General features: G+C 36.2%; 1 protein-coding gene across 15 annotated transcripts in view; it reads left to right on the forward strand.

Moving 5' to 3' along the window:
• PRPF40A (pre-mRNA processing factor 40 homolog A) overlaps positions 1–24,238 on the forward strand; it is a 60,038-nt gene that overhangs the window by 31,376 nt on the left and 4,424 nt on the right. For 9 of the 15 annotated variants that reach the window (XM_059704443.1, XM_059704442.1, XM_059704441.1 and 6 more), the window contains 16 exons: positions 1,609–1,719; positions 3,804–3,924; positions 4,179–4,232; positions 5,926–5,950; positions 6,625–6,987; positions 8,839–8,947; positions 9,420–9,484; positions 9,864–10,028; positions 11,219–11,327; positions 12,542–12,692; positions 13,944–14,077; positions 21,891–22,005; positions 22,170–22,273; positions 22,364–22,480; positions 22,789–22,926; positions 23,265–23,360. In XM_059704443.1, the coding sequence (XP_059560426.1) occupies positions 1,609–1,719; positions 3,804–3,924; positions 4,179–4,232; positions 5,926–5,950; positions 6,625–6,987; positions 8,839–8,947; positions 9,420–9,484; positions 9,864–10,028; positions 11,219–11,327; positions 12,542–12,692; positions 13,944–14,077; positions 21,891–22,005; positions 22,170–22,273; positions 22,364–22,480; positions 22,789–22,926; positions 23,265–23,360 (1,977 nt within the window). The remainder of the gene's footprint in view (positions 1–1,608; positions 1,720–3,803; positions 3,925–4,178; positions 4,233–5,925; positions 5,951–6,624; positions 6,988–8,838; positions 8,948–9,419; positions 9,485–9,863; positions 10,029–11,218; positions 11,328–12,541; positions 12,693–13,943; positions 14,078–21,890; positions 22,006–22,169; positions 22,274–22,363; positions 22,481–22,788; positions 22,927–23,264; positions 23,361–24,238) is intronic. The other 6 variants (XM_059704434.1, XM_059704446.1, XM_059704436.1 and 3 more) reach the window with 3 other exon arrangements.

Below are 24,238 nucleotides of genomic sequence, written 5' to 3' on the forward strand. Positions count from 1 at the left end.
CAGCCAAGTTGGTGCCAGCGGGCCCTCCGATCGCCCCACAGGTCGGCCCTGATTGCCTGCCAGACCTAGAGATCCTACCCATGAACAAATTTTGTGCACCGGGCCCCTGGTTATTCAATAAAGTTGATAAGGAAGCAGGAAAGGTAGATTAGCTTTACGTAAAAATGCAAGAAAATTAAGTCAGTACCAGTGGTTTTTGGTTGTTTTATTTTTTTTGAGAAATGCTGCATTATGTGTATCCTTAATGCCAGATGATATTGTGTGAAATATAATGGATATCAGCAACTCTGATACAAAAAAATGGTTTTACAGTGAAGTTTAAGGAACAGCTTAATTGTCTTATTTGCCTGTTTTCCTTTTTATTTATTCACAAAAGTGATTTGTGGTAAAGCCAATGTCTAAGTAAAAATAAATTCTTTCAATAATATTTAACATAAAAGCTGAGTGGTACAAAGTATGTGACAGTTTGACGATCTTACTTTCCTTTCTTAGAGGTATATACAGTAATGTTTTGTCTTAGATTGGAAGAAATGTAGAAAGATGATCTCTATAACCCTCTTCCAAGCATATTTCAGTTTGTTACCAGTCTGCCAGAACTGGACTTAGTACCTTTGATCTCATCCAGTAATTCATTCACTCATGATTCCTTGTAAAACTATTTTTAAGCCACATTATTAAAGTATGATTGACATATGAAAAGCTGTACATATTTAATGTGTACAACTGGATTATTTTGGGAAATAGACCTATGTAACTATCACCACCATTAAATACCACCTCTCAAAGTTTCCTCCCTTCCCCTTTATTATCATTTTGTATGTGCAGGTATTCATACATGTATATATAGTACTCTTGTAAAACTCTTAACAAACCTGTATTTGAGGTATGTCTATTGATATCTCAGATTTTACTAGGAACTTTAGTAGGTTCTTAGTAGTTTTGTTTTTGGACCCCAAGAGTGGATTTATATTCTATATGCGAGTAGTTTCACATGAAGCTTGATTTCTCCTATCTTGTGTTGAGGCATTTGGATTCACATTTTATATCTGTTAAATTTCACCTTGTTGATTGTTAAGTTCTTATTGTCATCCAAAAGTCATGCTTTCTAATTTTGACAGCTGCATCTTTATAGCATATCAGTGTAGGTTCTGTAGAACTTTGTCCAACTTGATGTAAATATTCTTTGGATTTGGGTTGTTGAGTTCATGATCAGTTCACCTACATACTACATTAGCATGAATTCTTATCCATAAGGCATTGATTTGTGTTGCTGAAAGATTATCTTAAGTTATAAAATTACCGTTCTTCTTTTTTTTTTTTTTTAAATTACCGTTCTTATGAGAATACTCATAGCCTTACAATTCTGAGACAGTGTAGAATGAAAAGATCCTAAAACCTGAATTGATTTCATGCTGCTTTTGAAGTACTTTTAAAATCTGATTTTCAGTTATCTTCTTATTTGCATCACTGAATTATTCTACGTGCCTTAAACTGTCAAAAGTTTACCCATTTAATTTTGTCATATATTGCTTTGAAACCAATAATACTGATGTTCGCTGTTAGTGACATTGTTAAATAATTTAAATGTTGCAATTTTTTTTTCTTTAGAAATCAATGTGGACTGAACATAAATCACCTGATGGAAGGACTTACTACTACAATACTGAAACAAAACAGTCTACTTGGGAGAAACCAGATGATCTTAAAACACCTGCTGAGGTAAAAATTTGAAGGCTGGAAATCAGGGATTATTAAGTATGTTTGGGTTTTTGTTTTTTTAGGATTTCCTGGGTATTTGACTATCCAAATAGCACTTATATCTCAGAAAGGCATTCAGAGGATAAAAGGGTTAATAAACACACCAATCTGCAAGAAGACAAAACACATTCTCTTCTTTGAACAGACCCATTTTATTTACTTACTTTGTCCCTGCTCAGGCACTCTTGTTAGGTGACATCAATTTAAGAAAGGTAATTTAAAGAATAGATTAGAAGGAAAAAAGACTATCCGACTGCCCTTTATTTTTTAAATTAACAATTCAAATTGTTTTCCTCTATAGTACAGTTGGATGATTTCATGTGTCTTCTACTGAGTTTTTAAAATTTTCAAATGGGGCTGAGTTTATAGAGATGAAATTAAATTGCAAATATTTCTCTTAGAGTGGGAAATTGTCTTGTTGGAAAGTGCCCCCCCTGAAGTATGTATTTTCATTTTATGTTGCAAATTTACCACTCAGATTATACAGACAAGGAAGTAAGATGGAAGGAATAAATTGAGTAAGAAGTATTGTATGTGGAAAACTCTGAAGTCCTAAGTAAAAGAGATTTGGCATTTCAGGCTATACTTAATGATTTTCCTGGTTGGCACCTTTATCTTCCCTTCTGCCCTGTGCTCCATCCCCTTCCCCTTAAGGAATTTGAGGAGATAAAAGTATTTTCCAGCCACCACACTAATTTGTACCACAGTGCTTGTCAGAGGAGATTGATAGATATTATAATTTTTTATTTATCCTAATGCTGACATAGTCAGTGTTATTTATCAATTATATATTTGCCAAGGCACTCTATCTGAATTTGAGTTTACAATAGCATTCTCATACCACACTAACTGGTTTATATATTACATTTTAAGTATATCATACTTATATTTTGTTTTCTTTTAATTAACATCGATTTGTAATAAATTGTTTATTATGAAGCTGAAATCTAAGCATTACTAAATAAAATTTTGCTTGTTCCCAAATTTTGTTTTTTCTACTGTATTCGTTTTGAGAAGTCTCTGAAATATGGTTGGTAATTTTTACCTTTGATTGGGTATAAATGAAGAAGAGGAAGAAAGTTAAAAAACAAACAAACAATGAAATGGCAATATCTATCAACAATTGAATATCAAAATAAACAAACAAGAAATTTAATGAACCAAATAAACTGGTGAATAAAATAGAATCAGAGGCATGGAAAAATGGAACAGACTGATGAATTTCAGAGGGTAGGGGGTTGGGAGGGTGGGAAGAAATTAACCAAAGATCTTACCTTTGGACATAGACAGGGTAGTGAAGGCCTGGGGCAGGGTGGAAACCCAGTGGAGGGGGGCAATAGGGGGATAAGGGGGGACATCTATAATACTCTAAACCAGGGGTCCTCAAACTTTTTAAACGGGGCCAGTTCACTGTCCCTAAGACTGTTGGAGGGCCGGACTGTAGTTTAAAAAAAAACTATGAACAAATTCCTATGCACACTGCACATATTTTATTTTGAAGTAAAAAAACAAAACGGGAACAAATACAATATTTGCATTTACATGTGGCCCTTGGGCCATAGTTTGAGGACCCCTGCTCTAAACAGTAAAGACTTAAGGAATAAAAAAAAGCACGTAGGGTTTGAAATTCAGGTAGATTTGGTTTTGAATCTTGCCTCTGCTCCTTCATAGATATGTTACCATAGATAAGTTATTTCTTTAGGTAAATGTGGAATCCTATATAATAAAAGGCTAATATGCAAATTGTCCCCTTGAACTGGAGTTTCACCTGGAGTTTGACCAGGGGGTGGGGCTGGCTGGACCCCACCCAAGCATGAATTCATGCACCGGGCCTCTAGTAATAGTATAAATGTTATAGTAGTATTGTAATGATTAAATAATATATTCCGATCTTAACATTACTCTAAGTATCTCGTAATTGGTAGCTTATATAGCATTACTTCACAAGCTTTCAAATTGTATGGCTTGATAATATCTAATGAAAACAATGAGTGATGAGTGATACTAAAAACATTACTATTAACTGATGGTTTGCTTCCCTCTAGCAACTTTTATCTAAATGCCCCTGGAAGGAGTACAAGTCTGACTCTGGGAAGCCATACTATTATAATTCTCAAACAAAAGAATCCCGTTGGGCCAAACCCAAAGAACTTGAGGATCTTGAAGGTAAAACAGAAAAAAGTAATTTGTAATGTTAATTTATATATATATGTGTGTGTGTGTGTGTGTGTGTCATTCACACTGAAACAATCCCTTATAAATAGGATTGTTTAAACAAAGGCTTTTTAAAAAAAAATTAAATGATTAGAATGTTTTAAATGGTATAACAGTTTTATGGGCTCTTATTTTCTTGTTGCTCTAGATCTCAGTTCTATAGATTTTAAATAGATTTTTATTTGATTTGATTCCACTGAAACTAGGATACCAGAATACCATTGTTGCTGGAAGTCTTATTACAAAATCAAACCTGCATGGTGAGCTGCTTTGATAATTCATTTTCTGTCATTATTTAACATTTTTATACTATGTCACTAATATTCACTAACCATGATTGGATAAATCTGCAGTGAGAAATATCTAATTCAAAGAATTTCTTTTACGTAAGGGTTATATTATAAATGAGCTTGTAGCTTTTGAATTTGCACTTTGGTGTTTGTTTTTTAAGTTATATGCCATTGGAAAATAGAGCAAGGACAGTTATATACAATATTTCCAAATACAGCTCTGGGTGGTGTCTACATGGAATATAGGTGTTAACCATTTAGCAGATAGCAGAGAACCTTGAATCCTTATCAGTTTAAAATTTGTTAATATATTGTTGTGAAAGTACATATTTAATGCAGATTTTATATAATCACAACATTGCAAAATAGGTCTTACGCTTGTTTTGGGGAGAATTAGGTAAGCAAAGTATTATGCCTCACTTACAAAGGGAGGACTTTTTGGGTTTTAACATTCTCAATTGTTCAGAATACTGCTTAAAATCTAAAAATACTACCTAATATAAAACCCAGGACTTAAAATAGCAGATTATGAATAAGAATGGAGAATTTAATTCTTTCACTTTTACGTAAGATAGAATCTGGTGTCAAACAATAGTAGGTTAAAAGTAAAAGAATGTAGAATGGGACTAACAAAGTAGTTTGCAATGTGAAATAACATCTGACATGAAAAAGATAATGATGATTTCTTAAAGGCACTGTGGTCTGAAGTCTATTTACTACCTTTGCTCTGTGTCACCTCATTAGCTTAGATAGAGTATCATTTGTATATGAAAAATATTATAATTTATGTTAGTAACAGTAACCCCTTTAGTATATTTTGTCAGCCATCCTAGACAGATTTTCAGAAATGATACAGTTTTTAAAATACAGGGTGTCCTAAAAAAATGCATACACTCTTTAACAGTTGATTCTATTATATTTTGAAAATGAAATGTATTTTAGTAAATACTACCTTTATAATTATTCAAAGTGTGTATACATTTTCTTGGGACACCCTCTATTTTCATAGAGTTAGGTTTATGTTATTTACATAGAGCACCTCATTCCCTAATGATGCTAAGATATTTTTGTTACCACTACAAAAAAATGTTACCTTAACCAGAATAAAAGCTGGAGCATTGAGTTGCTAATCTTTACAGCTCAATTTAAATTTCTGTACTAGCATTGACTAATAATACTGTAGGTAGGCTCGAAGTTTATTGACGTTAGAAATATGAAGCTCATTTCTGATATAACCCTACTACATATAGTTGGTGTGCATAATTATCTACCTGTCAATGCCTAGTATATATGTGCTGGAATTTCATAACATGAATTTGATCGTGTTTTGAATTTGATATCTTTAAGAAATAACAAATAGTTTTAACCCTGGGGAAAGTACTGTTTTATTTCAGGGAGTTTTTGCAGTAGCTAGCAATCTTTGGGAAAGCAGCAGTGTGGGGAAAAGCTTTCTTAAAAACTGCTCTTTAAGTTTGTCTTTATTCTTTAATTGTTGCCCTGGGACTTTGGAGCAAGCACTTGCTCAGTAAAAGTGGTGATTTTATATATGTACATATATAATAAGTTAAATCTTACTGTATGAAACTTTATCTCCTTTAAAGTTTTTTTTTCAGTGATTGTATATAAAAACTAGTATGTAACTTTTCTTTTTTCTCTTTAATAGCAATGATCAAAGCTGAAGAAAGCAGGTAAGCAAATTTTATATATCAGTAGGTATTTAGAAATGTGATATCTCCTATAATTTTGTTTTAACAGTGTAAATAATATTAACATGTTAGGACTTATGGTTTGGTGTCTTTGGAGAATTTGAGGGTTGGAGAGGGGTATTTACTCAAAGTACACTAGTGATGCTTTACTAGACAGTGGTTGTTTGAATTTAGACTACATCATTTATCATTAAGATTGTGTTGTAGAAAACTCCAAAATTTTGTTTAAGTTAATTTGGGAATGGATGAAGTATTTTATAGATATAGATATCTTCCTTTATTCAGGTTTTTCTTTTAATGAGTAAAATCTAAAGAGTGTATGGAAATTTATGATATAGATCAAATTTTATGGCATGATACAATCTGATAGGGCATTTTGTAAATGAAAACAATTATTAGGCTTTTGGAAATGCAGAGTTGCCTGAGTGCCTATCATACATTTTCGTGAATGTTTGCTGAATTAAATCAGAGTAATCCGGTTTCATTCTGTGGTTTTAATTATTTTAAATGGCTTAACAGTTTGGCAGCACTGCCTTTTTTCCCTTTTAAGAGTTTCTCTTATTCATTTGATTGTATGATAATTAAACACTAGCTTTATTTGGCTTTGTGATTATTAGTATTGAAATAACCAGTTTTCTCTTTTTTTAAATACATAGTAAGCAAGAAGAATGCACCACAGCATCAACAGCCCCAGTTCCTACAACAGAAATTCCTTCCACAATGAGCACCATGGCTGCTGCAGAAGCGGCAGCTGCTGTTGTTGCAGCTGCTGCAGCTGCTGCAGCAGCTGCTGCTGCAGCCAACGCCAGTGCCTCCACCTCTGCTAATACTGTCGGTGGAACTGTTCCTGTTGTACCTGAGCCTGAAGTTACTTCAATTGTTGCTACTGTTGTAGATAATGAAAACACAGTAACCATTTCAACTGAAGAACAAGCACAACTTACTACTACCCCTGCTGTTCAGGATCAAAATGTTGACAGTAATGCTGGAGAAGAAACATCTAAGGAAACTGTAGCTGAGTAAGTTTAGTACCTTGTCATTTGCAAATCAGTACCAGACAAATTGCCAGTTTAGTCATTGGCCATTAAGTGTTAATTTTGGGGGAATCAAAGTATAAGCCTTTAAATAGTAGATCACTTTTGAGGCTGAATTTTCTTGGGCCATGCTCATGCCTTCAAACTCTTGTAAAACTAATCCACAGAATTTTAAGAAGCAGAACTTAGTATGAGAAACATATTTAAAAGGTTGCCCAGAACTTTAGTCATCAAGATCTATTGTGGTGCAGTATTTTAAAACAATCAGTGCAACAGTCCGTGATTAATAAAATAGGAAAATTTTAAGTAAAGATCAGTAATGCTGATTTTCTTTTGCCTCAATCTCAAATGTGGCTTAGCATGGCATTGCAGTGAAGTTTGCTATAGTTTGATATTGAACAAACAAAAATCAAGTAGGCAAAAAATAAAGATAACACTCAAGTAGGTAAAAAAAGGTAACATAAGCAAGATGTAAGAAAACTATTAGTGAGATTAAATTAGTACAACTTAATGCAGCAAAAGTTTGCAAGTATTTGCATACCCTATGATTAGTAATATTTCATATAACGATGCTTTATACAGTTATAAGAAGGAACCTTGTGCTGTGCTTTTTTACTTTAATCATACCTACATTAAAAATAAAGTTAACCATGGTGTCAAGTTTGAAACATGATCACCCATGTTAATATTTAAGCATATTGCTTTCATTTCCCTACCCATTTTTGTAAAGGTTTTGTTTTTCTTAGGTACATATCTCAAAGTGAAAATAGCTTTATAACTTTTCTGATACTTAGAAGTTATAAAAGAATATATGGTATGTTTGAAGGCATAAAAATTATTTTTATATTTTATTTATATCATCCTGCCCTTATTCTCTGCATTTAAAATGTGTACATGTATATGAGACACCTCCATAGCATGTTGAATGATGAAATATTATTTTATTAACATATACATAAGTTTTAAGTGTTCTTCTCATAAACATTTAAGCTTGGAATAACGTTCTTTCACATATCATTTTGTACTTACTGTATTTTTTCCACAATAATTTGTTTTTCATAATGCTAACAATTAGTTCCTGCTTTTTTTCTTTCAAATATTTAGAGTCTGAATATATTTGTATTTTTTTGTTAGTATGTACTCCATTATCTTTCCCTAAGCATTCTACTTGAAGCTTTTTTTCCTAAATTATCTTTTTTATATAAAAAGAAATGTTTGCATTTTATAACCTTTCATTTCATAAAGACCCCCCCCCCCAAAAAAAAAAACACACAAAAAAAACAAAACTGTCTAAGAGTAAATTCTTTGGATTTTGTAGTTCTAAAGTCTGTCACAGTGACTCACTTCTGCTGTGATAGCACACAATCAGCCATAAACAATATGTAAACTCATGAGCATGATTGTGTTCTAGTAAAGCTATATTTACAGAAACAGGAAGCAGGCTGGATTTGGCCCAGGGATTTGCCAACCCCGATTTAGATTGATCTCCTTCTTTTATATTTTGTCGTGCTTGCTCAAATTCTTAGTTGTTATAGCACTCAAATGAAGGCATTGAATAAGATTTGTAAGTCATTTAGAAGTTGTTAACTAGTGGAACTAGTATTTTAGTGTAATTAAATTTTTATTTTGGCCTTTTTGCAGTCTTAATAACTGAGTGTTTTACACAAACTTTTATATTGCCTTTATTTCTTTATGTTTAGGTAAGTATGTGGGTTTCATATTGGAGACATTATTCAAAAATTGTCAAATTTTAGCTCAACATTGAAGATCTAAATTTTTCTAAATGATGCAAATGTTTATTTAAGTTATAAATAACATGTTTAAATTTCTCTCTAGTTTTACTCCCAAGAAAGAAGAGGACGAAAGCCAACCAGCAAAAAAAACATATACTTGGAATACAAAGGAGGAGGCAAAGCAAGCATTTAAGGAGTTATTGAAAGAAAAGGTATTTGCATTATAGACTTTTATATGATCTAATAATTGTCTAATAAATGAAGCTACTCTTCATTGTAATCCATACTATGATACCTTTATTGAAAATGAACTAAATTTGTCCCTTTTTTTGAAGAACATTTTTTGCGAATCTGACTTTAACCAAAATAAAAGCCCACAAAAACTATTGTGTGCAAAGGTACACCGGTACCTTTCACCTCAATATCTTTTGTAAGGTTTTTTATTCAATCAATAGTTTTAAGAGAAAGTATTCATGCTCAGTTTCAGTTTCAGTTTTCTTTTTAGTGTATAGTATATCATTACCCAGATTTGCCTTGCTTCAGTAAGAAAGTTTTTTAGACCTTTAAAAAAAAAAATGCAAAGGAAGTGCTTGCTGTTTGCAGTGAGTATTATACTTTGTTCTCTGTTGTATAACTTTTACGATATTTGTGTGAAATTCTAATTTCTTATTAAATGGTTTTCAGCGGGTACCATCTAATGCTTCATGGGAGCAAGCTATGAAAATGATTATTAATGATCCACGATACAGGTAATACTTTGATGATTTTTTTTTTTTTAAATTTGCTTTGTACTTGGAGCATAGCAAGCCTAGAAAATTCAAAATTGTGTAAAGCAATGTAACTTTCTATTCCCGTTATCTTTCTGTTATTTTGGATGCTAAGAATAGAGTTGTCCATGTGTGATATGAACTAAAAAGCCAAAAAAGAGGCTTGTTGTACAATTTGAGTACTGTGCTATAGATGAAATTAGAATTATTTTGAAAGAAATTATTTTCTGTAATCATTTGTTATCTTTAATATCTTACTGAAATGTTCTTAATTTGTGACTAAAATCAATTGTTTTGTTTTTGAAAGCACTAACATTTGATCATTCTGTCTTCATTTTACTCTGTGACATTTTTCTGTTAGTGCTTTAGCAAAGTTGAGTGAAAAAAAGCAGGCCTTTAATGCCTATAAAGTTCAGACAGAGAAAGAAGAAAAAGAAGAAGCAAGATCGAAATACAAAGAGGCTAAAGAATCCTTTCAGCGTTTTCTTGAAAATCACGAGAAAATGACCTCCACAACCAGATACAAGTAAGAGTTTTTAGTGATGCATAGTATGTATTTACTGCTCTGTTCGTGTCTGACTTTTTGCCAAGTGCATTAACTATTCTAAAGTAGATGCTCATTAAATAAAATGAGATAATTTGTAAGCATGGCAGTTTTTGCTTATGACTTTTTTATTAGGTACATACCAAATCAGTAGTTAAATGTAGAATTTAACTTACAGACTCATTGAGTTATTGATTAGGGAACTAAAACAAAAAGGAGAGAAAGACGTGATTTAATATTTAAAGCTTGACTCCTACTTAATGTAAGAATTGAAGTTTTTGGTATTTGTGGAAGGAAACAGGCTATTTTCATTAACTATTGCATTTTGAAAAATTGCATTTGTATAGCATTCTTGATTTTAGAGTGCTTTATTTTTTTTAAAACTAGGTAATTCAATATTAACATGTAGTTAGCTATTAAGTTTATTTTCCCTATGTGCTTCCTTATTTTTCTGTTTTCTAGAAGAGCCTTAGTGAAAGACTCTTTATTTCTTTAATTAGTACTATTTTGTGGGTTAGCTAAATTCCTGACAACTTTTTTTTTATCCTCTCCCATATTCTACCTGACCAGGGATCAAACCCCGCACAACCTTTTTGTGTACTGGACGACCCTTCCACAAACTGAACCACCGGCCAAGGCATCTGATAACTTTTATTTATTTATTTATTTATTTTATTTCAGAGAGAAAAGGAGAGGGAGAGATGGAAACATCAGTGATGAGAGAGAATCATTGATCTGCTGCCTCCTGCGTTGCCCCTCACTGGGGATCGAGCTGGCAACCCAGGCATGTGCCCCTGACTGGAATCGAACTGGGACCCTTCAGTCCACAGGCCAACGCTCTATCCACTGAGCCAAACCAGCTAGGGCTTGATAACTTTTTGAAGTCTATAATTTAGTCCCATGGGCAGGTTGATAGTGTCTCTAGCTACCCTAAGTAAAAGAGAGAGTTTTGACTACAAAACATTGCTCATTTAGAATTAACTCCTTTGTCTCTAAGGATTCCTATGCTATTTTATTCTTAATTATTCAAAAGTTTTCCTTTATAATACAATCATGAATTTAGAGTGGTAAAGAGTGTTTATAAGGTGGTTTTAAATTCAGTATAAAGTCAAAATGGCCAGAGATTAATTTTTATTGTATGATATAGAGTAACATTTAATTTTTTTGAACAGAAAAGCAGAGCAAATGTTTGGCGAGATGGAAGTCTGGAATGCAATATCAGAGCGTGATCGTCTTGAAATCTATGAAGATGTTTTATTCTTTCTTTCAAAAAAAGAAAAGGTATAATTCACTCTTACTGGTGTTTATAGATAAAACAAGATGTTTCTTCATTCTGATTAATAGTTACTTTATATCATGTTCATTTTGGTTGGTTGTTTATCCAGTTTATGTGGTGCAGCATACCTATTTATTAGAAGTTAGGTTTGAAATGTATAGCTTCTGTAAGTACTGATGTGAACATAGAAAATACAGACTTACCTATTGTTTGATTTGTCATTAACTGGCTGTTTTATACTTACTTGGAGAGAGAAGACACTTTTCTTTTTAGCTCATTGGGTTTAAAAAATACTCTGTTTCTGCTTATGGTGCTTGCACTTATGATTCTTTTATAAGAAGGGCAGTAATCTATACTAATAAAAGGGTAATATGCAAATGGTCGGGATGCCCTCATGCGTAATGAACGATCAGCAGGCTGCGTGCACAGCAGGTGCAGGTGGGTGGGGAGTTGAAGCGTCGGGGACTTGGTCATACCATCACAATCTATCACCAGGAGGCCTGGGGCCCAGCGAGGCCTGGGGGTCCCGCGGCTCCGTGCAGACTGAGGCAGGACCCCCGGCTCCGGCCTGCCTCTTTGGGGCAATCCATTCAGGAGCCCTGGAAGGGTGGGCGAGACCAACCTCTTTGGGGCAATGGATCACGGGACTCCCGCACTGTGATGGCACAGACCAGGCTGGGGGAACCTCCCCGCCCACCCAAGTACACGAATTTCGTGCACCAGGCCACTAGTATGTAATGGTTTCCACTAAAATGTATTTATGATAGTGTTTTAAAATACCTCTTTTTTGCTTATGACTATTTTATGCACTAAATTGTATATTATCCAGTCTTCAAGAGACTTCCAGATATGTAGTATAAATAAAACTTTGGTCATAGCTGGAAGTGGTTGAAGACCTTAGCATTTGTTCATTGTATGATTTGTCAGCAGTAACTAGCTTTGTAGAACATAGTTTTAATAGGAAGAGACATTTATTGGAGGGAGGAGAGAGTCATGTTATCCAGATTCTGGCTGTAGAAGAGAGGTGAAAAAATTGAAAATAGATACCAAGCCAAGCAGCTAGGCCAGAGCATTGGAAAGGTAAATAATGTTGATATTCAAAGTAAATGAGTATTGAAATTTGGTCATCAGTTAGAATGTAAAGAAACATTTACTAATTGGAGTTCAAATATCATACTTCCTTTAAACTTCAAAAAATTTATTCATACTTTTGATTTAGGAGCAAGCAAAGCAGTTGCGAAAAAGAAATTGGGAAGCCTTAAAAAACATACTTGACAACATGGCTAATGTAACATATTCTACTACTTGGTCTGAAGCCCAGCAGTATTTGATGGATAATCCAACTTTTGCAGAAGATGAGGAATTACAGAGTAAGCATAATGACTAAGTGGGAGGAAACAGTTTTTAAAAGGTTGTCGAGCAGCAAAGAATTCTTTCTTAATGAGACCATTAATTGAATTTTAGACAATTGTCAATTCATTTGTGAAAAGATGTTTTGTTTCCAAATAGGATATTTTTGTGATTTAGGACAAAAATCTGAAATTAACTTTATCAGATAATCCTTGAAATATGCTTATCATTCATCAAACATGAAATTGTCTTGTGTCACTTCGTATGAACCAAATTACCACATTTTATTCATGCTTCTTTTAAAAAAAAAATATTTTTATTGATTTCAGAGAGGAATGGAGAGGGAGAGATAGATAGAAACATTAATGATGAGAGAGAATCATTGATCGGCTGCCTCCTGCATACCCCCTACTGGGGATCCAGCCCGCAGCCCAAGCATGTGCCCTTGACTGGAATCGAACCTAGGACCCTTCAGTCCGCAGGCCAACCCAAGCCAGCTAGGGCTCATGCTATCTTCTTAAAATAATAGCTCTAAAAGTTTGCAAAACGCCAAAAAAATGTATTAGCATTATCTTACATTAAGCTTTCCCAAGTTCTGTCTTTACTACCTAGTTGTTTTTTAAAGTTGTTTTTTAAATATATATATATATATATATATATATATATATATATATATATATATATATATATATATATATATAATTGTTTTTTTTAGAGAGAGGAAGGGAGAGAGATAAAGAGTTAGAAACATTGATGAGAGAGAAACATAGATCAGCTGACTCCTGCACACCCCCTACTGGGGATGTGCCCGCAACCAAGGTACATGCCCTTGACCAGAATCAAACCTGGGACCCTTTAGTCCGCAGGCTGATGCTGAGCCGAACCGGTTAGGGCTAAAGTTTTGTTTTTTGTTTTTTATTAACCTCTGAATACCATACTTTGGGAGATTTGGGGTAGGGCCTAGAACTCTGCACTTTGAAAAGTTCCTTGGATAATTCTGATACTGCTGACAAATTTTCTAATATTTTTGTTTTCATTATTGGATCATATGCATAGTCTTTCTTTAATCCTCGGATGCAGGGTATCTTTTGATGAAGTCTTTTTTGGTATTTTCCTTAAATGTTACCCATTTAGATGATTACAAGTCACATTTGAGTTACAGTACAAGTATTTTGGAAAGGTGAATTTGAAATTCATAAAGTTAATGCAAATAATTAAATTGTTTTCCTAACATTTGATATTTTAATTTTTTTAACTGAAAAAAACTCTAGACATGGATAAAGAAGATGCATTAATTTGCTTTGAAGAACACATTCGGGCTTTAGAAAAGGAGGAGGAAGAAGAAAAACAGAAGAGTTTGCTGAGAGAAAGGCGACGACAGCGTAAAAATAGAGAATCTTTTCAGGTATTTTAAAAATCTTTCTAGCTTAATTTTATAGTGAGCAACAATACTGCAAACTATTTTGAGACACCTGATCCCAGATCACTAATATAGGCTTTGTGAAGTGTTCATACACAATTAACTCTTTAAGTTCTATAATTAGTTATGAACCCATTTAAGGAAACCAGCAATTTTAGTCCAGCGGAATATGGAAGGCTGTAACAGATTTGGTATTTAAGGAGCACACTGATAGAGGTAAGGTTTTATTTGGGAAAGAGAAATGGGATGAGGGAAAACTGAAAACAAATTATATGTGCTGAATCATTGGTACTAGTTGGTTTTTAAGCTCTAGAGAATTGTGGGGAATGCTGTGGTAATGTTTAGGGGATAGGCCGTAATTCTAAAATGCTATAAATAGGAGCAGAAATTACATATTCTTTACATAGGTTAGTATTTCATTTTCATCTTCATGTACCACCTTTTATTCTCTCATTAATGAAGAATATTAGCAGTGAATTATAATGATAGCAGTTAGCATTAATTGATTGCTTACTGCTTAAACATTATAAATTTAAATTTCTTAATTTTTATGCTGGCCTTGTATAAGAGTAGGTACTATTTTTATGTCCACTTATATAGATAGGAAATTATCTAAGACAGGGGAAGTGACTTGCCTAAATTCAACTATTGAATAGTAGAGCCAAAATTTGAATCTGCAGTCTTAAATACAGGGTCTCTTCCATTAAACACTGTACAAGTATAAATGCTAAGTTACAGTAGCTTAAATATGTCTGTTTCTTAAAATAACAGTTGTCTCGCCCTAGCCAGTTTGGCTCAGTGAATAGAACATCGGCCTGTGGACTGAAGGGTGTCGGATTATAATTCCCAGTCAAGGGCACTTGCCTCGGTTACAGGCTCGATCCCCAGTCCCATGCGGAAGGCAACCAATTGATGTGATGTGTGTCTCATATGTTTCTCTCTCTTGTGTCTCTCCCCACCCCTTCCACTCTCTCTAAAAATCAAAGGAAAAATACTATTGGGTAAAGATTAACAAAAAATAAAATAACAGTTGTTTGGTCTAGGGTAGGACACATTGCGATGCCCTAAGCCAGTGATTCTCAAAACTTAGTGTACATCAGAATCATCTAGTAAGCTTTTTAAAAAGCTTGGGCCACCATGCCAAAGGTCACTAACCATCTTAAATGTCACAGTTATTAACATAAAATTTTCGTTTTCATTCCATAAAAACTTTACAATTTACTACTCTTGATGGATTTCTGTGTCTTGTTTGTGGTTTCCCAGGGGATCATTTTGAGGATTTTTAAAAACACAGATTATTGAGCCTTACCATCAGAGTTTGATTTGGTAATTCTGGGTGGGTTCTGAGAATTTCAATTTCTAATAAGTTTTTAGGTGGTAGTAAAGCATGGCCCATACTTTGAAATTGCCTTAACCTTGTTCCCATGATCACATCTAAGTTGGAAGACTAGTCCTTTTGTTCTTGTGGGTTTGTTTGTTTTTACCTGTTTGTTTAATATATAATTTTCTTGTTAGAGAAACAAATGTTAACAAGACAAAACTTCCCCATCCACATACAACAATTTAATAGATAAAAGAACAGTTAAAATAAATGAAAAACAAAAAAGAGGAAATATTAAACTTTGTTATAGCTTTAAAACATTAATGTCTGGTACAATTAGAAATCACACTCATATCTCAAACTTTTCCCCAAAAGTATGGCTCCTTATTTAAAAAAATACTGTATCCTATCAGAAATGGAAACAGAGGCTATCCCAGCCCCTGTGGGTCTCTCTGTGTCTTTCTGGTGGTGGCCCTGGCCACTGTGGCAGGGTGTCTATAAGCCTTCCTGGGTTTCCCAGATTAGATTTTACTTATAGGTGGTAAACAATGCAATACAACCTCAACTTCACATTCCAGACTCTAGAACTTCAATACCCATTTTATAGCAATACCACTGCTTTTTAAAGTACTGATTATTAAACATACTAGAGGCCCAGTGCACAGGATTTGTGCACTGGTGCTGGGCGTCGCCTGTGGGGATCGGCCTACTGCGGGAGCAGGTGTTCATCCCTGTCAGCCAAGCGGCTTTGGACCTGCCCTCTGAGCGGTGCACCCACTGGTTGTTCTGTAGTTCCGCTGTACGGTCGCTGGGCTTTTATTACATAGAATTCTAAAAAGTACTTTAGACAGCTACTGTAAAGACAAAATTACACTCAACAGCACCTCTGCCCACACCCCCACCCCCACCCCCCAAATCATGTTTTCCAGAGAATTATCAGTCAGAGAAGAAAACATAATCTCAGTATTGGGTTCAGTCCTCCCTCAGGTCCATGGAGCTACTGAATCTGAACTCAGCTGCTCTGAATGAGAATCTAGGACACACTTTGTCTCTTTCTTTCCTCACTGTTCTCCTCTCCTTTCCCGCTCCCTCTCCCACCTCCTGATAAAACTTAACTAAGTAAGTTAAGAGGGCAGTTCCTTTTAAATCTAGTAATGTATAAGTTCTCCTTAATATTCATTTACTAAGAATTTAGTCACTTGGCCGAAACTAGTTACAAAGGAGGCTATAAAACCTAGATTTTAAATAATCAACCATGTGCCCAGGAAGAAGGGGTAGACAGATTTTTAGAAAGTCAGTTAATACTCTTCTGCAACCATTGATTGAGTCTTCATGGCTCTTATGAAGGTTTTGCAATAGTTTAAACTAAGGAGACCTGTATGATAAAGTAATAATCTATCCTATATAATAAAAGGCTAATATGCAAATTGTCCCCTCAACCAGGAGTTCAACCAGGGGGCGGGCTGGCCGGCCAACCGCCCACATCTCCAACCCCCCCCCCCCCCACCGGCTCCGCCCCCAATAGGCCCCAATCCGGGCGGGCCAGACAGACCCTACCCTTGCACGAATTCGTGCACCAGGCCTCTAGTATATATATAAAAAGCCAATGACCGGAACGACTAGTCGCTATGACACCCACGATCGGGGACTGGGGCCAGCGGCCAACCTCCCAGGGCCCCTCACCCCAGCCAGCTCTGTCCCTGATTGGCCTTTCCCACCCCAATCGAGTGTGGGGCAGCTGGCCAACTCCCCCGTGGACCCTCTCCTGGCAGGCCCTGCCCCTGATTGCCCTGCCCAATAGGGGACGGGGGTGGGCGTCCAACCTTCTGGAGCCTCTCCCCCCACCCAGCCCCACACCAGATCGGCCCCCCACCCCGAACAGGGCTGGGCCAACCAGCCAACCGCCTGCGGCCCCTACCCCCACCCAGCCTTGCTCCAGATTGGCCTCCCCACTCTGATCAGGGGCAGGACTGGCTGGCCAACCAACCATGGCCATTTCCCCAAGCTGCTGGCCCCGATTGGCCTCCCCCATCCCAATCTGGGGCGGGGCTGGTCGGCCCTCAGCCCCTCCCCATGGCCGGCCCCATCCCCTAATCAGCCCCCCCACCCCAACTGGGGTCGGCGTCCTCTGGCCAACACCCTACGGCCCCTCCCCCCATCCGGCCCAGCCCTGATGCGGCCACGATCATGGCAGACTGGCCAGCCAACCTCCCACCATCTCTTCCTCCTGACAGGCCTGGCCCCGATCCACCCCAATTGGGGCTGGGCCAGCCAGACACACAACCGCCTGTGCATGAATTCGTGTACTGGGCCTCTAATAGAATATAATAAAAGCCTAATGTGCAAATAACCCAACTGGTGGAATGACCAGTTACTTTGATGCGCACTGACCACCAGGGGGCAGACACTCAGTGCGGAAGCTGCCTGCAGGCCCCAGGCTGTCCAAGGCAGGTGCCAGTGGGGGAGGGCGGGGGGGGGGGGTCTGATCGCCCTGCCCAGTCACCCCATAGATTGGCCCTAATCGCCGGTCAGGCCTATGGAACCTACCTGTGCACGAATTTCATGCACCAGGCCTGTAGTATAATAAAAATAAGGAAATCTGGGTTACAAAAAATAGAATATATAGTGTCAGTACTGGGACTGGAGAATGTGCAGGAGAAATCCTAATGTAACGACCACATGGGTCTTCTAGCTAAGCCTAAAATATGGCTTTAAACAGATTGGTATGTATCTGGCATGGGTTCTGATTACTATTGCTATAACTGGTGTTAGCATGTTGTTTTTGCTTCAGATATTCAGCTCAGTAATTTTTCTGTCATTACATTACCTGTTAAAAGGTATATTTAGAACATCAGTAAAATAAATTAGAAAATTGACATTTAAAAAAAATCATGAATGGAAAGAACATCCTATATAAGAAAAGGGTAATATGCAAATAGACCAAACAACAGAACAACCAATCAAAGCATAATATGCTAATGATATGCTAAGGCTGCTCAACTGCTCGCTATGACATGCACTGACCACCAGGGGGAAGATTCACAGTCCAGTAGGTTAGCTTGCTGCTGGGCACAGAGTGAGATGGGCCGGACACACCCTGGAGCCCTTCCCTGGACCCTCCCCAGCCCAGTCGTGCACCAGTGGGGTCCCTCGGCCTGGCATGTGCCCTCTCGCAATCTGGGACCCCTTGGGAGATGTCAGAGAGCCGGTTTCAGTTCGATCCCACAGGCCACTCCCCTTGGGAGGGTGCCAGACGCAGGGCTCATGGCTGGCGAGCACTGCTGCAGCAGCACAAGCCTCTCCCGATCAGGACTGATTGGGCGTAAGCCCACGGCAGGCACATGCAGGCAGCATTGGTTTGTGGGTTTCTGCCTGATTCCTGCAGACCACCCAGAGGGACCCCACCTGTGCACGAATTCATGCATCGGGCCTCTAGTTTTCAATAATAATGATTATAATGATGACTGTCATTTTACTGAGTATTCATTGGCCAGTCAGGTAATAATATTTGTGACATTTATGACAAGGAATCTCTGCCTTTTGTAAGTCATAAAACTGGTATTTGAATTTATATCAAGAGTGAAAAGGAATAATCAGGAGCTTTAAAGAGAACCAGGGGAATGTGTAGTGTCTCAGAAGCTAAGGTGAAGATTTTAAGATAGAGCAGTGGTCCTCAAAGCTTGGTACTCAGATGAATAGCATCAATCACTTGGGACATTACAGAAATGCAGATTCTCAAACTCCACACCACACCTACTGACTCTGAATCAAATTTTGGGGGTGGGGCCCAACAATCTGTGGTTTTTACCAGTCTTTTAAATGATTCTTTGAGGAACCGCTGGAGTAAAGGAACCCACCAAAAGTAGCAAATGTTAATAAAAGCCTAATATGCTAAGTGTCCGGTCAGCCGTTCAACCAATCAAATGATAATATGCTAATGATATGCTAAGGCAGTGGTCAGCAAACTGCGGCTCGCGAGCCACACGCGGTTCTTTGGCCCCTTGAGTGTGGCCATGAAGTTTCAATCGCACTGTACATGCGCACCTGCATGTGGTATTTTGTGGAAGAGCCACAGTCAAGGGGCCGCAGTTTGCTGACCACTGTGCAAAGGTAACTCGCTATGACTGTTCACCACCAAGGGGCAAACAGTCGACCAGTCACTATGACGTGCATTGACCACCAGGGTGGAGATGCTCTGACTGGTAGGTTAGCTTGCTGCTGGGGTCCTGCCAATTGGGACTGAACGAGATGGGCCAGACACGCCCTGGAGCCCTCCCAAGGTCCCTCCCCAGCTGGCCAACCACCCGAGTCCCTCCCCAGCCCAGATCATGCACCAGTGGGGTCCCTCAGCCTGGCCTGCGCCCTCTCACAATCCGGGACCCCTTGGGGGGATGTCAGAGAGCCGGTTTCGGCTGGGTCAGCAGGCCAGGCTGAGGGACCTGTTATGAAATAAAACTGAAAGAATACCATTAGGTGTACAATTTAAGGTGTTGAGTGACTATCAGCATGGTAGGAAAGTTAAAGGCTTTCCAAATACCTTAAAGGTAAATGAGGCAAAATTAGACCATTCTTGCAGATATTTTGATGATATGGTGAGTTTTAGTAAGCTCAGGGTTAAGAGAATGGCTTTGAGTAAGAGAAATCAGTCAAGAGAGAGAATGAAGAAAGAATTGAATGATAGAGGTATTTCTCAAACAAAATCTTAGGAAGTATGTAATTCAAGCATATACATATGAATAGTTTTATTATGAGCAATATATAAGACGACAAAAAGAAGGAAGGAGATAAGGGGGGAAATATTCACCTGGCTCTGAGGCAGTGAGTGCCTATGTTGGGAACGTCCCTTCTAAGGGAAGAAGTATTAGACTCAGCCATCTTTAATGCACTTGCTTCCTATAATGTAAAGACCAAGCTCCTGCCCACCATCCAAGACAGGGTTAGTAAATAAAAGGAGTAGAGCCATACACTTTTAGCCTAATAGTTTTTAAACCTGAATTCAAATCAGAGTCATCGAGTGATCTTTAAGAAGTAAAATTACAAAAATCTGGCTTTTAATCCTTTTTTTTTTTTTTAATTCTCAGGTGATTGTAATTTTCACTCAGGTTAGGGATTCACTATTGAAATGGATTCAATATCAAAATTCTATGACCATCAGATCTTAGCAATCTGGAATTGAAACAGTAATACTAACAAAGCAGGTATGATGGAGTGAAGCAGATTCTAAGATTCTAGAGAGCATTGTTGAAGGTGGTTTCGAGCTATCTTAGGAATGCAAAAGAGGGAGCAAGTGAGGAACTCAGTGATCACACAAGAGGGTTGGGTTAAGGTAAGGATTCCATTTATATTGTAGAAAGGATAGGTAAAAAGGATAGATACTAAGTTTGAGAAACGAATGTTGGAAATATAAGACTGTATGGACATGCTTATTCTATGAAGAGAAGTGGAGTTATAGCTCTCTGGTATTATTCAAGACAATCCTGTCCAATAAAAATTTATATATTACATGTGATTTTAAATACTATTTTTTAATTATTTTAGTAAGTTTTTATTTCACCCAATATTATAATTTTGACATTTTTTTGGAACTGAGTCTTCAAAGTCATTGTATATTATACACTGATTGCACAACTCAATTCAGCCACATTTCATGAACTTAGAAGCTACATTTGAACGGTGGCTACTATATTGAGCACTACAGAGTTTGGAATTTTAGGAGCAGAATTTTGGGTCATCGTTCTTTAGGAACATTTATTTATAGGATTAAACCCCCTAGAGATTTAGGGAAGCGGGAAATGTGGAAATTGTTGAAGTCCTAATATGTTGCCTTGAAAGTCAGCAAGTAGTATAAAAGGAGAAAGAAGAGAAATTGGGATGAGCATATAAAGATTTAGAATTAAGGTAGTAACATAGAAGGAAATAGGTTTTGAGTCCTAGTTCCCCAAAATACTCTGTATTACTTTGGTAAAATTATATGTCCTCCTCTTAAGTCCACATTTGCTAAGAAAATTAAAAAAAAACACCCCAGAATATATCAGTCACTGTGTCTTAAAACAAAAAGTATTATTTTATAGGAAACATGCATACATATACTTTAGCACCATCATTTGAAATAGATAATATCTAATGTATTGAGTTAACTTTTATCTTTATATTACATATTTTTTTAACTGGAAATGATGTTCCACCTTACAGGACAGTAAAGTGAAGCCTAGAAAGATAATGTAGCTTTTCAGAGATCCTTTTCTCAGAAGTACAAAATACTTTTGCCTAAAAGCTGCTACTTTCATCAAGGAGCCAAGTATTCTTTGCACCTAAACATATTTGGGATAACATTGGTCAAAGAGTTTTAAGTATTGATGTGTTTTTAACATGTGTGTTCATGTTATGTAATATTTTTCTAATGTCTTTAGAGATGATTTCAATATAATGGGGGGTTTTTGTTGTTGTTGTTAATGGTCTAAAAAATTTTTCCCCCAGATATTTTTAGATGAATTGCATGAACACGGACAACTACATTCTATGTCTTCTTGGATGGAATTGTATCCAACAATTAGTTCTGACATTAGATTCACTAACATGCTTGGTCAGCCTGGTGAGATTCTTTTCTTTCCTAACTTGGTTTTGATAGTAGTTAGAATGGGCCAGAGGGGAAGGTGGGTTGTGTTGGGAAATGAGGGAGGGGGCATTTTATTTTGTTTTATAAAAAATAATAATAATTGCAGCTCTTTGGTTAGAGCTAGCTTTTGACTTCTTTAGTTTTTTCATTAGGATCAACTGCACTTGACCTTTTCAAGTTTTATGTTGAGGATCTTAAAGCACGTTATCATGATGAGAAGAAGATAATAAAAGATATTCTAAAGGTAAATAGTATACTTATATAGACTGGGATATCTTAAAAATTATTCTCTGTTCCTTTTATACACTTTATTAACAAGATTTCTGTTTTTTAGGATAAAGGATTTGTAGTTGAAGTAAATACTACTTTTGAAGATTTTGTGGCAATAATCAGTTCAACTAAAAGATCAACCACATTAGATGCCGGAAATATTAAACTGGCTTTTAATAGTGTAAGTTATGGTCTTTTATAAATAAGTTTAATAGTACAGTTTTTAATGTATTTAGGGGAAAAGTACTTCAATTGTAGGCTCCTAGAATAGAATATGAGTAGGGTTTCATAAAGTAGTTAGCCTTTCAGGGTAAGGTAAAATAATGTGTTTAGGTGATGAGCTGATGTTAATTTTTCTTTGCTCAAATTACCAGTGTTATAAATTGCACCTTGCCTTATAAATGATGGAAGAATACTTAAGAATAATGGGTTATTTCAATTAACAAAAATTATTGTACCATGGTAACTGATTAAATGATTTTCTAAAAGTTACTAGAAAAGGCAGAAGCCCGTGAACGTGAAAGAGAAAAAGAGGAGGCTCGAAAGATGAAACGAAAAGAATCTGCGTTTAAGAGTATGTTGAAACAAGCTGCTCCCCCTATAGAATTGGATGCTGTCTGGGAAGATGTATGTATATTTGTAAATTTTTCCTAATGAACTGTTTCCTTTACAATTGAAGATAAGAATACTTTTTAGTTCCTTTCATTTTGTAGCCACAAAAATAAGCTGAAGTTATTTGTAGAATATATTACATATATTGAGGCTAGGTTAAAAGGATAGAGTCAGCTGTGACTGCAGTTAGGAATATTTGTTTAAAATGGTATAGATTTTAGAGTAAAGGAAAAAATTTAATAGACTTGGAGGGGACTGGGCTGTCATAGTTTTCACTTCTATTGTTTCCTTTTAGTCATATTGGTATCATTTTCTTGGTATTAATATATTTATTGTATATGCAAATTTTTCAGATCCGGGAGAGATTTGTAAAAGAGCCCGCATTTGAGGACATAACTCTAGAGTCTGAAAGAAAACGAATATTTAAAGATTTTATGCATGTGCTTGAGGTAATTTTAATATTTTCATAACTGGCTGAAATACAAACTATATATAAAATTATAAATAAAAGTTAAGGAATTCAGAATAACAAGTATGTTTCTTAAACCATTGTTATGCAAATGTAGCTTTTATGTGAAACAAATAGCTTGCATGGGAATGTAAAGATTTGTTTGTGGAGACTATTTGTTTCATATTTTTACAGTGTTTCACAAACTTAGCAGCCATATCAATTGACTAGTAAACCCAAAGAAAACTTAAAAACTATTTTCTATCTGTTTTATAAGATCCAAGCATATTTTTCAAATATTATACTATATTATTAGATGTCTTAAAAACTCAGGGAGAGGTTTTAAATATAGTGATAAAAGTTTTGTTAGAATGGGTATTGATAAAATTACTCTGTTAGCTGAATAAGGGTATTTCAGATAGGTACTTGTATGTAGTAAATATGCTAAATTGACCAATAATTATTAAATAATAATTTGATGCCTATATGGGCCATTGCTGTTCTAATTGTTAGACAAATACTAAATATATTAATTTACTCACCTGTAACTTCATAGTGTGAGGATTAAAATGAGGCAAGGAGAAATAAAGTAATTTTCAGGGATTCCAACACAGGCTGTTTGACTAAAGAGTCAATACTTTTAACAGACATGCTATGCTGCCAGTTACAGAGACAGACTGATACTTTACAGCAAGCTAAAAGCTGACACATTCATTATAGTGTTGTATAGTCCTTGGACATAGCAAGTCACTTACGTTGACTGGTTCATTGTATTTAATGTTCTTGATGTCTATCAATGTTGACAAGAGTTTGCTCTGTTAACATACCCACATGTACTCTGTTGTTTCCCAGCTGCCTCTAGATCTTTTCTACTCAAAG

Source organism: Myotis daubentonii, chromosome 7 (genome assembly GCF_963259705.1).
Source record: "Myotis daubentonii chromosome 7, mMyoDau2.1, whole genome shotgun sequence".
In the NCBI taxonomy this organism is placed as follows: Eukaryota; Metazoa; Chordata; class Mammalia; order Chiroptera; family Vespertilionidae; genus Myotis; species Myotis daubentonii.